The sequence below is a fragment of the Gallus gallus genome, chromosome 1 (genome assembly GCF_016699485.2).
Source record: "Gallus gallus isolate bGalGal1 chromosome 1, bGalGal1.mat.broiler.GRCg7b, whole genome shotgun sequence".
NCBI lineage: Eukaryota > Metazoa > Chordata > Aves > Galliformes > Phasianidae > Gallus > Gallus gallus.
In genome coordinates, this window is record NC_052532.1 from 46737707 (window position 1) to 46750546 (window position 12840).

At 42.8% G+C, this 12840-nt stretch overlaps 1 protein-coding gene and 1 non-coding gene across 3 annotated transcripts in view; both read left to right on the forward strand.

Annotated features, from left to right (window-relative positions):
- The first annotated feature begins 3118 nt into the window (after positions 1 to 3118).
- SLC25A3 (solute carrier family 25 member 3) overlaps positions 3119 to 12840 on the forward strand; it is a 10741-nt gene continuing 1019 nt past the window's right edge. The window contains exons 1-8 of one of the 2 annotated variants that reach the window (NM_001006236.3): positions 3119 to 3237; positions 3375 to 3528; positions 5988 to 6109; positions 8603 to 8782; positions 8896 to 9077; positions 9816 to 9988; positions 10536 to 10646; positions 10761 to 12840. The exon at positions 10761 to 12840 is cut by the window's right edge and continues 1019 nt beyond it. In NM_001006236.3, the coding sequence (NP_001006236.2) occupies positions 3381 to 3528; positions 5988 to 6109; positions 8603 to 8782; positions 8896 to 9077; positions 9816 to 9988; positions 10536 to 10646; positions 10761 to 10921 (1077 nt within the window). In that variant the 5' untranslated portion in view covers positions 3119 to 3237; positions 3375 to 3380 and the 3' untranslated portion in view covers positions 10922 to 12840. Of the gene's footprint in view, positions 3238 to 3374; positions 3529 to 5708; positions 5831 to 5987; positions 6110 to 8602; positions 8783 to 8895; positions 9078 to 9815; positions 9989 to 10535; positions 10647 to 10760 lie in introns of both variants that reach the window. The other variant, XM_015284680.4, reaches the window with a different exon arrangement.
- On the forward strand, positions 9268 to 9508 carry LOC112531638. Its single transcript, XR_003073533.2, has one exon. It is a non-coding gene; the product is annotated as a small nucleolar RNA SNORA53 (small nucleolar RNA).

Genomic DNA, 12840 nt, shown 5'->3' on the forward strand with positions numbered 1-12840 from the left:
TTAAACTTTCAGCACCAATAAGAAAATGGAGCAGTTTTGTGGACTGGTATGTGCTTAAGCTTTTTCCCATTAAGCTGTGTGCTGACCTGTTAACATGCATTGAGTCTCAGGAGTCTGCTCTCGAGGTGTGAAGCGCTAGGTGAATTTGACAGTGTTGGAACTTAATTTTATGGCACCTGACCTATTGTAAGGCTGGGGGAGTTTACTTCATACGTTAAAGATCTTCCTTGAGAGTTTCCTGTCTAAATTAAAATTCTGGGTGTCTTTTGAAACCTCAATTGTGCTTAAGTAGGAAATGCTGTGAAGGAATGTTTGGTTCTTTTTCCTCCAGAGTTTGCTTGCTAGCAGTATATATGTACTGTACAACAGGATCGTAGAATGGCCTGGGTTGAAAAGGACCACAATGACCATCAAGTTTCAACCCCCCTGCTATGTGCAGGGTGACCAACCAGCAGACCAGGCTGCCCAGAGCCACATCCAGCCTGGCCTTGAAGGCCTCCAGGGATGAGGCATCCACAACCTCCTTGGGCAACCTGTCCCAGCGTGTCACCACCCTCTGTGTGGAAAAACTTCTTCTAAGTATCCAACCTAAACCTCCCTTGTCTCAGTTTTAAACCGTTCCCCCTTGTCCTATCACTATCCACCCTCATAAACAGCCGTTAAATGGATGCTGTGTGTTTTGTTGTGGCACAACCTATGAAAGTCTCCGTGGTAACAACAGTCCCCAGTTTGTGCAACTAACTTCTCAGCTGATTCTGTGAATGGAATGTCTTCAGAAAAATAAAATGGATTTCTTTAGATTTGGGAGAGAGGAGTTCAAAACTAATGCCTTTTATAATGGAGCTCTGTAGGGAGGCATTTCACCAGAAAAGATGCATATGCTGCAAAAGAAGCTTGGAAAATTGTCTGGGGTACATTGTGTGGTTTTCTTTGCTTGCTTCACCTGACTGAAATAGATAAAAGGTAGGCTGTGATGTGTAATTTTAAAACCTTGTGTTTATGAACTTACGTGTTTCAGCATAGCTGTAGTTATCATAAGAGATTTGACCTTGTGGGCTTCAGCAAAACGTTAGGTCTGTGGAAAGCTCTTGTAAGACAGGAGCTAAAGGGTGAGGGGAGAAATATGGCGAGGAAAGCTTTGCAGTTGCCAAACTGGTGTGCTCCTATCTTCCCAAAATTTGAGAAGATGCAGATTTAAAGAGTGGGATTTAATTTACAACGGCTGTTTTTACTGTGAATCTGAAAGAGGCAGACACAAAAGCATAGACCTGAAAGACTGTTTTCTATTGCTGTTTTCTATTGCTGCCTTCATTGTTTGCCAGAAATCAGATTCACTCAGTCAAATTGCAGGCTTATTGTTATTTTTTCACGTCTAGGAAAACTTGAAGAGATTTTCTGCATAAAATGAAAGGCATTCAGCAGAAACACACATGTTATTCCTGTACTTTCACTGGGATGTTAGGCTCTGCCTTGTAATGGTGCTTGTTAATAGTGCAGAGGTTAGAAGTTGATTGTCAGTGAAAACCAAATAACAGGTTGTTCTACAGACTAATTTCAAGTATTAGTACTGGTTATGCACACAAATTGATACTGTATATAAATATAGTCATACGTTCATCCTTCGTAGTTGGAAGGAATGGGTTTTCTATACTCTAAAATAGAACAGTTTGCAAGAATTGCAATCCTTCATATGTGACTCTAAGATAACAGCTGAAGTCTGTCATGTTTAGAGGTTGTTAACTTATTGCAAATGAGTGTTAACGTTTGGCTTTCGGGTAAAATACAGCTACCAGCAATTGTTTAGATGTGAGTGGAAGTAATAGCAAAATTAACGACTCTGGTCTGTCTTCATTGCTGTCAGTGCTGATTAAGAGAACTACTTCAGCTGGTTGTAAAATGAAGCTTTAAAGTATGTCACTTTCAGCTGCAGTGTAGGTTACTCAAGGGAAACTGAGCCGACCTGGACTTCCATGGCAGTGCTGCCAGGCATGTAATTCTTGCCTGTGTATGACAATGTCTGGATAACAGTAACTTGAAATAGGAGTCGTGTGCCGTCTAGTGCAGCAAGTGCTAATGCTCCAAGGAAGCACCTTGCAGTTGACCGAAGATTATGGCCTCAAGTTGCACCAAGGTAAGTTTAGGTTGGACTTTAGGAAACACTTCTTTACAGAAAGGGTGGTTAAGCACTGGAATGGGCTCCCCAGGGAGGTGGTTGAGTCACCGTCCCTGGATGTGTTTAAGAGCCGTTTGGATGTAGTGCTCAGAGATATGATTTAGCAGAGGGTTGTTAGAGTTAGGGTACTATGGTTAGGCTGCGGTTGGACTTGATGATCTTTGAGGTCCTTTCCAAGCTGAGTAATTCTATGATTCTATGAAGATACATTTCTTCTGCATTGCTGAATAGGTGTGCTGTTAGTTGTGTAACTGCTCTGAGCCCTTTTCTAACATAGGACATTCAGTGCATGCCTTCTGCTTTGCTGTCTGCTGTGTCTGTGTTACTGAAGGAGGTACAAAGCTGTGCTGCTGAGCGAAGCCTCTTGGCAAAGAGCAAGTAGCAATGCTATTTAACAAGAGAAGCAATTCAGAGCACTACCAATCACTTCTTCGAACTCCGCCTGAAAGCAGCGCACGCTTAAAAGCAGAAATTGCACTTGGCCTGGAACAAGTAGCGCCCGGCCCCAGCCTGCAGGCTGCGGTCACGCAGGTAATGCTTCTGGCGCCTGTCACGGGCGGAGCTGGGCGTGCCTTTCGGTTGCCATCGCTTGGGGCTGCGTGCAGGCACGCGGAGGAGCCCGCAGCCGCGGAGCGGGAAGAGCCGCTCGGCGCACGGCTGAGGGCGGTGGCGGCAGAGGTACGGCTGCTTTCCCACAGGGAGGAACTTTTCCAGGGCAGCGGTCACACGCACAGGAGCCACGGCTCTTTTCTCGCCTGTACTTTTTTTTCCAAGTGAGACATACGCAACCTCGCGGCGCTCCGTACGAGGCGGGGAACTCCGCCCTCCGCTCAGCGACAGCCGCCCCCCTCCCCCACGGCGAGGAGGAAGGGCGTTGGCGTGGACCGCGCGTGCGCGGCGGCACCGGCTCGCGGAGCGCCTCCGCCAATCGCCTCGCGGCTTCTTGGCCCGTGGCTCCGCCCCTTGCGTCGGCGAAGGACAAAGTCACCGCGCCGGGCCCGCGGTCAGCCTCTGCGCACAGCTGCGGCCTGAGCAGCGCTGCGCGCCCGCCGCCATCTTAGGAGGTGAGTCGGGGCGCCCGGCCGGCGGGGCCCGCTACACGCCTAGGCCGCCAAGTGCGTGCCGTGTACGGGGCCGCCGGGCCGTGCCGTGCCTGCCGTGAGGCCTCGCCGCCCCATTCCGCTCTTCTCGCCCGCCTCAGGTCGCCATGTTCTCGTCCATCGCGCCGCTCGCGCGGCTCAACCCCTTCTACGCGCCGCACTTCCAGCTGTGCCAGGATGGGCTGAGGAGGCGCGCGGAGCCGGCCGAAGCGCCCACCACGCGGCGAAGCCTGGCGGCCGCGTCCGCCACCGAAGGTGAGAGCGGGAGGGAAGGTCACGGCGGGGCCCGCGGCGCCCGCGCTTCTCTGCTGGAGCGGGCCCGTGCCTGTTAGGGCGGGGAGCGGCCCGCTGCGGGATGCGGGTGGGGACGGGTCGGCGCCGGGCCTACGCGCGGCCGCTTAGAGGACGAGGAAGGGCACGCGCGGGGGAGGCGCTGGCGGCCCCTTCCGCTCCCCGGCGGGGCGCGCCGAACGGCACCGCGCCTCGAGCGCTGCCGGCGAAGGACGCGAGAAGGTCCCGGGTCGGAGCGGTGGCGGAGGCTCCGCTGATGGCTGCCCTGGGGCTGTCGGATCGCTGCCTCTGGCTCTGCTGGGCCTGTAGGCCCGTGCTTCTGCCTGCGGAGGAGAGCAGCATACAAATCAGCGAACACGGGTGGGTCTAAAAGATCCTTTTCGTGTGTGTGTTATATTCGCATCTGGACATCCACGCACGTTGTAGGAGCCTGCAGCTATTCTGTGTTGTTCTATTGTTTTTTCTTCTCCTTAGTAGTTCAGTAGATAGAGGTGCACAAGATGGCTGTGAAAAGACACAGTGATGCTCCTTAGATTTAAGTCCAAGCCCTTCCTGCGCGTTACCTAATCACGGCTGTGACTTTCAAAGGTCAGACCTTCCAGTAGTAGAAGTAGATGTGAAAGCTCACATTCCTATAAGCTGCCTATAGGAAAATGTCTGCCTGCTTTTAGTAAAAAATTCCATACTATAAAGGGCTCTGGACAAGATTTCACTTGTAATTACTGAAGCTAATTACTACAGCCCTGTAATTACTGAAGTCTGTTAGTGCTGTTGTATGAATGTCCATGTAGCGTTTGAAAAAAAAAAAACAGAGCTGAGTGTTGGGTTTCACTGAATTTAAAAGAACAAACCTTGGCTTTTAGTAGCAGTAGTAATGTTGCTCCTAGCTAAATAAAGCCCTAAATTACTGTTCAGCATGTTAAATATATCCTCTATGTGCACTTATTTCTTAGAAGCATTGTGTTAAATCTTCACCCATTTTGTGGGCAGATGAAGTCAGAGATGATATATATGTTTCTTTGTTTGTCCTACTATTTCATTGTTTCACTTACTAATTGGTACTCTTGACCTTTGTGTTGGGAGAGTAACAAAAGGTATCTGAGCTCACACAGCAAGGTCACATAACGTCATCAGTAGAACCCACAGGACCTTTCAAGTTCAGCTCAGGGCATCAGCCATGACACAGCTCTTGGAATTTGTCCTTATTAATGGTTCAGATCTAAAATAAAGATAACAGCTATGTTACAGCTAGGATTATTTCACTTAACAGAATAGACATGTTTTTGTGCTGTGTATTTATACTTGAGTAGCTTTAGGGCGTTCGTTGTAAGTCACCATCTAGGTACGTTAGGATGTCTTTCCTGTTATTTCCTCTACTGCAGTGTTAGCTCATTCTTTTCTCAGGTAACAGTTCTTAAGGAAACTTCATTACGTTTCTGAAGTAGAAAATAAGGTATCTACTCTGGTTGTCTTTTCCTAATACTGCTCTGCTGCTGCAAACATAGGTACACGTAAAGAGTATAAGCCATGAAATTTCATTTAACAGAAGCTGATTAAATCTCAATGTCTGAGTTTGAAGGAAAAATTCATCTACGTGAAGGATCTGAAAAATACCCAAGAAAATATTGTATAAAGGAAAACAAATCCAGTCTTTGTCTGATTGATTGTGGAGACCACACAGATCTGTATTAGTGTGAAGGATTATTTAGCCATAGTATTTAATTCCCTTAGGTAGTAGGGGCTTAAAGAAAAGAAGTTTTGCCTCTAGAATAATAAATGCTTCCTTTGCTTATTTCCTTGATACAAGAAGACGCTTGACATTGCAGCTTTGAGTCATAATTTGTACTAGTAGTTATGGAATTGTTTTCTATGACGTAACTCTGCTATGAGCTATAACCTTGTATATTTTTATTTTTTCAAAGAATCAACTCAAGTTGAATGGCCTGGAGTCCAATCTTGACAGTCCAGAAGGTGTTAAGTTAAAACTAGGCGACTATTTCTAATATAACGCTGTAGTTAAATAGTATAACGTGGAAGGTTATTTGAATTTAATAATTTTGAGAAGGTAGCACTGGCTCAATTTTGTTTCTTTTCTGATCTTCATTACCACGTCTGGTTGATATGTAATTTTTTTTTCTAATTAGAATACAGCTGTGAGTATGGCTCGGGCAGATTCTTTATGCTCTGTGGTTTCGGTGGGATTATTAGCTGTGGAACAACACATACAGCACTGGTTCCTCTAGACCTGGTTAAATGCAGAATGCAGGTTTGTTCTGCATGTGGTGAAGTTGATAAAGTGTGCTTAGTGTGAGATTAATTAATCTACTAATGAAATGGAAGCTTAAACTATCTCTTGGACACCCTTGTCCAACAATGCATGGAGTTTATGTAAAAGCATGGTGTGTCTTTATTTTTTGCTGCAGAATACAGTTGTGAATATGGCTCGCTCAAGTTTTATGCTCTCTGTGGCGTTGGTGGGGTCCTAAGTTGTGGCCTGACACACACTGCTGTCGTACCTCTGGATTTAGTGAAATGTCGTATGCAGGTTTGTATGAACTCAGACATTTCTTAAACTTTTTCTGTACGTAGCCAGAGTAGCATGAGTTCACAGTACCTTTTCTGGATGCCACGCAGCAAATAAATTGAACCCTGATTGTCAAGATGTGAGGCTAGCAAAATACCACGTTCAAGGGTAGCAGAGTCATTTAGGTTAACCTGGGTAAGTTAACTGTTTAAGATAAGCTTAGCTCACTGTATTTCCAAAACAACACCCACCACAAAGTTATTCTGTGCTGACTGGTGGGCTGCTCTGCGCAGTTCATGCATTTCAAAAGAAGGAATTTGTATCATTAGTGTTTTGAAGACTTAATTATGTTTTTAGCCTGAAGAGTCATGCATGTATAATTTGAGCCATTAACATTTTGGATATCGCTGCATGAGTTACAGCTTGGATAGCTTCTAATGATGACATTTTCAGTATAAGGGGTAGAACTTTGAATTGGAAGTGTATCAATGCCTGTGTCTGGTTTCCTTGTAGTAATTGGAGTGGTTTTTCACTGAACTGAAAGGAGTGAAACCTCATTGCACTTAATTTGTGATACCAACTCCAACGTTAAAATAATCTGGTAGACAGCTGTGTGTAAAAACACAGTAATGGATTTATTCAGGCAAATCTGTGCCTCAAGAATGAAGCAAATTAAAGCACACTTCTAAGTCCCTGGAAATGTACTGAAGCTATTAACGCTTTGGTGTTGTTTAGACTGACACCGATTCTAAAAATGGCAGTTTTGTAATGGTAGAACTCCTGAAATGAGGAGGAAACTACTAATTAATCAGAACTGCTAATCATACTAGGAGGACTGCATGTGCTGTTCTATGAAACTGTTCTAGAAGGCCTTTAGCATTATTTACAAGGAAAAGGGTTTTTGTGTGCTTGAGAACATCTTAAATTCTGGTCTCACAGTAGTGATTTTGTAATGCAGTGGGCAGACCTGTTGTGCATCAGATGCAGGCAGTGTGATGCCTTTTACAAAATCTGGATTGAGGCTCAGCCTCAATCTGTATTTCTGCCTGTAGGGGAAAAGCTGTAGTTGCATACATGTGTTATTTCTGAAAGCGTAGCTTAAGTGAACTCTTCTGTTGTTACAGGCAATGCATGTCATCAAAAGCCAGGATAGGGAGTCTGACTTACACAGGCAAAGATGAGCTGCTTGGAAAGGAGGAGATTGTCATGGGTAGAGAGGATGTAGCATCTCAAACAGTTCTTAATCTGATTGCTAGTTGGGTTAATGGACAAAAGGCCTGAGAGTCATGCCGTGCTACATATACCACTGGGAGCAAGGTCTCATAATTCCTAGGCTTCATCTGTTTTGTAGGTGTGTTTTACTTCTAGTCCTGGGCGTCTTATGAGATGAGGTTGGTTATGTTTGCCCTTCCTTCTCTAGCATTTAGAGGTGCAAAGAGGAATGGTTCCATTTGGCTTCCAGTGTAACCTTGTAAAACCTGTCAGCATTTATCTTTTTACAGGTCCTGTAAGAGAGCATGTTATTAATTCTCCCTAGATTGTCCAGGAAGATAACTGTTTTCTGCTTTCACATGTCCCTCACATGAAATAGTCTAGTTTTACTGTACCCAGTTAAATATTCACTGTTCTGAAATTCTGAGTCTTTTAAAATTGACATGTTTAGGTAAATTAGTTCTCAGTCAGTGGATAGGCTGCAAGTTTCGCATACATGTCCTTTGACTGCCTTCTAAAAGGATATCTTCCTTTTCATCTTACTGAGGAAGTGCTGGATGAAAACAAGTACGAAAGGCAAGTGGACATGACTTAAAATAGGCCAGAATGACATGTTTCAGAGTTTCTGTTAAATAAATTGTTTGCTTCCATGTGAAACAAATAGTCTGGTTGGCCTTTATTCTAAGATCTGATACTCAGAGTACCAGATGACCTCCAGCATCAACAGAGGTTTTTTGTGTGTGGAAAATATTTTGAATGTAGCCCTTACTGCAAAATCAAAGTACAAGTGCAGAAGTTCTTTACTCTTTGATCTACCTATCTTAGTCTAACTGTTTTGAGGGATCAAACTAATAGTGGACAAATAACTTTTTCTATTTAAGATTCAGGGGAATCCTCAGGCTTTATTTGGTGTAGGTGTTACATGTAGAGTTGATGAGATTGCTGATAAAAGGCTGTCAAGATTTTAAAGAATTTGATCTGAACAAAATTATGCAAAAATAATACTATCAGTGTTAGTGAGTCTCTCCTATGTACAAAATCTTACTCATGATGTGGAGAATAAATACAAAGCAGAATTGAGGCTGCTTGGTTCCTGAGTGTTGAAGAACATACTGACTGTTTAAAATTAGGGTTTGAGACTAGCAAGTAATCATTGCAGTTACATCAGTGTAACCTTGTGGTGATGGTGTTGTCCAGGGGGATCCAGCTGTGTGAGGAATTCAAGAATTTTCTATTTCAAATGAAGGCGTGAGAAGAGAAATAATAAGCTATGTCAAGCAATTAACGGTCTGTTCTGTTTAGGTTGATCCACAAAAATACAAGAGCATCTTCAATGGATTTTCAGTGACAATCAAAGAAGATGGATTTCGTGGTTTGGCTAAGGGATGGGCTCCAACCTTTATTGGATACTCCATGCAGGGGCTTTGTAAATTTGGTTTCTATGAAGTTTTCAAAATCCTGTATGGCAACATGCTGGGAGAGGTAAGCATTACGTGCTTTCTGTGTAGCTGTGCATCAGCAACATAGTACTACTAGCAGAGAGGAATCGGGATGAGTACCATTCATTAATGAAAATGTGTTTAAATTCACTTCAGGAAAATGCCTATTTGTGGCGTACTTCATTATATTTAGCTGCATCTGCCAGTGCAGAGTTTTTTGCTGACATTGCTCTGGCTCCAATGGAAGCTGCTAAAGTTCGCATTCAGACACAGCCTGGATACGCCAACACTCTACGGCAAGCTGTACCTAAAATGTTTGGAGAAGAAGGCATTTGGGCGTAAGTTTTTACTGTTTCCTTGTTTTTTTTTTATTTGGATTTGAATTCTCATTCTTTAAATATTTTTCCTAATGAAGAACTGTTGCTAAAACTAGTAGTGGCTTTGGCTTATAATACCTGTTGGTTTTTATAGTTCAGGATAACAACACACTTAACATCAGGGAACCTGTGCTGAGCTGGCTGTTAGTTCCACATGCTCCTTAGATCCATCTTTGTGAGTATCTTTGTGCTGAGTTCTGCTGGATAACTTCAGTTTTTAGCAGTTCCAGTCAAAGTTGCTCGGCAACTTTTTTGGTTGTACGGTCAAAGATGCTTGAGTCATTGGCATGTGAGAGTAATATAACTGCATGTTAGCTTTCTGTTCTGATAAAAGTGACTGTAAATATGAGAGTCATTTACCGCTATCAGGACATGGCTGGTATGCAGACATTGAACCTTGCTGCACTTGTAGTAGCAGTACTTCATTATTGCAGTGCATTGTGATCTGAAATGCGACAACAAAAACAGCTGTGTAGAGTAGGGATCAGTTAAATTCCTGTTTTGCTGTTTGCAGGTAGTACACAGAAATGAATGAAAGAAATATGTTCCTGTTCATAGGTATTGTGACAACTTGACCTTGCAGTGTCAATCTGTTAGGAATTGTTTTGCTGATAGCAGCAATAAGATAATGATTTATTTTTTTCAGATTAGAAAATACTCCCTCAATACTCCAGATAATCAGTTTCTTCTCTTGTAAAGTTTCTATAAAGGTGTAGCTCCGCTCTGGATGAGACAGATCCCATACACGATGATGAAATTTGCCTGCTTTGAACGTACTGTTGAAGCTCTCTACAAGTATGTTGTTCCCAAGCCACGAAGTGAATGTTCAAAAGGCGAACAGCTGGTAGTCACATTTATTGCAGGCTATATTGGTAAGAAAACTTTAAATCCTGCACTTGAAAGCCAAGCATTTTTCTGAATATCGAATAGTTGTAACTAGAGTGGGGCAATTTGCATGTCACTTCAGTGTGTGCAGGTGAAAAGCCTGGATTCAATCTGATTGGAATGAGCGAGCCTGTACTAGGACGGTACTCTTAATTATTCCTGTGTCTGCTATGTCACTGTCTTAGTTTAGAAACAACAGCTGGTTGAAACAAGAAAACTTGTATCTTTGCTAGGCTAGGAATGTTGAAAGAATGGTAGAGAAATCTGAGTGGAAGGCTGATTGTGCATTTTCAAAGACTCAAAATGAGTTTTCTTTTGGCAGAAGGGGTAGGGGTGGTTAGCTGGTTGACATGTTTCCTAATAGTCATATAACACTAATAAGAACAGACTTCTGCAATATCAGGAGACCTGATGCATCTCCTGTGCAGTATATTAGTGATCTAGGGAAGGTGTTAATTCAGTTGGTTAGATTTAGTGTGCGCAGTAGTGATGCAGTTAAAACATCACAGAAGTAATGTCAAATTATTCTTTCAGCTGGTGTCTTCTGTGCAATTGTTTCTCATCCTGCTGACTCCGTCGTGTCTGTGTTGAACAAAGAAAAGGGCAGTTCTGCTTCACAGGTTCTTAAGAGGCTTGGATTCAGAGGTAAATACATACCTTCATGCATTTTGGATTTAGTGTCTGTGGTCTTTTGTGTTCTGGAGGGGATTTCTTCTTTCCTGGGTTTCTTCTGCTCATGGCTTGTATTTTGCTCTGCAGGTGTCTGGAAAGGTCTGTTTGCTCGTATCATCATGATTGGTACGCTGACTGCGCTACAGTGGTTCATCTACGATTCTGTGAAGGTTTATTTCAGACTTCCTCGTCCACCTCCACCTGAAATGCCGGAATCTCTGAAGAAGAAGCTTGGTTTAACTCAGTAGACAGCTCATGGACTGACTTCGCTGGCTGTCCAGTGATGAGTTTCATGAAACTTTTATATATTTGACTATGTGGAAAACAAACTCTATATGGTGTCATTATTGGCTGTACCCTCATCCCATGTGAGGGTTAAAATTCTACCACTGTCATTGCCTGAAATAAATGAGAAACAGAGTGCTTAGTGTCTGTTTACTACTGCATATATAAGCTTCATTTCACAGCGGCAAATGCCTCAGATACTTCCCAAAGTGAAAAGTAAAAAAATAGGCCTTTCTACACTTCAGGAATTAGAATTGTGAAACAGCAACAAAATAGGCTTTCATTGTTCCCAGGGGAGGGCCGAGAAACCCCATGGAGTATTGCAGAAACTAACTGCAGTTGTATGCTTTTTTTCAGTCCTGTTTCACCTGCCTATATAAGCTGTTTCTGTAAAACAGATCAACTGCAGTGGATGAGATAGAAATGCAGTCTGAAAGGACATCCCAGTTATAGCATCTGTATTCTCCAAGAGTTGAGGGAGAATCTTACAGTTCTCAGAACTCTTTGCGTTGGGATGGTCACTGCAATGCAAATTAGGCTTACTTGACTAATTTCTGCTTCTCTTGGCTTTGAACTGCACCAAAGATGGTAGTTGTTTTAGCTGTACCGTGGAATTGAATTGCAGCAGCTACTTTAACAAAAGCAAAGCTGACGTAATAAAGTTTCTCAGAAATATCCAACCACTAGAAGCTTAAATTAAAAATGGCTTGTCTCTTCTTGTAGAGATTGAACATGCCAACTGTTTCTTAACTTTGGTATTTCTATAGTTTGATTTCTCCTCCTGTGCCCCCTGCCTTCTTTTTCATTCAGTGAGGTTAGTACTGAGTTTCGATTGAACCATACACATCTGGGGGTCTGATTTTGAACCTTAATGATTTGAAGAAATCTAAGCTTGTAGGCATGCAAGGAGTGAATCTTGAGAATGTTTTATTAAGGCAATGAATTTTATTTGCTTCCACTATTTAATGTAAAAGATGAGCATTAATGTAAAAGATGCTGCCTTTTGAGTTTCACCTGTTCAAGAAGCAACGGTCAAATCACAGAGTAAAATTCAGAAAATGTCTAACAGTATATCAAGGGTTCATCATCTCCAGCATTACTTTGCTCACTTAGTAGAGCTGGAGCATGTGTCCTTTTTGCAAAACTTCTGTATGTTGCCTTTCAGCGTTCAAGCTGGTGATGAACAATCTACTCTGTTGGAGTAGCGTAAATATATTGACCACAGCACCCTATTGAGGTCTGATATTCCTGCTGCCATCTTACATAGCATTGAGATCCCTGCCACTTGGAAAAACCCTCTGACTCTCCAAGATTTCAGGATAGTTAAGCTAAACAAGCAAGCTAACCTTTATTCCAATTTGCTACCTTTCTAAATGTAGAGTAAAATCTAAAACTCTTCCCTTTTCCAATGACACTAAGCACATTCTTTGAGTGGTTGGTAACTAACAGCATTATACTACAAAGTGCAATTCCCTAAGTCTAAATAAAACACTTGTACAAAGTACCTTGGGTTGAATCTCAGTGATAAAAGTGCATACATCTCGTTGCCCTTGTTGCTAGTAGGAAGCTTTGAAGTTATTCAACAAAAATATATTGTGCTTCTAAGAGTTTGTTTGGAGGAGAGCATTAACTACAAACTTGATCTTACATCAAGACCACTGATGCTAAATCAATTTCAGAAATTACCTTTTATGTGTGGCTCAGCTTAACAGGTAAAGAAAAAATTAGCAACTCTTGTGCACTGAATAGCATAGTTTGTGTAAAGGCTTCTGTTAACCTGGAGGACTTTACTAAAAAACATAGCTACTTTCCTGGGAAAGTGAACCACTTCTATGAACTTTTAAGGCTGGCAGAAGAGTAAGGCAGAACTTGCTTTATATGG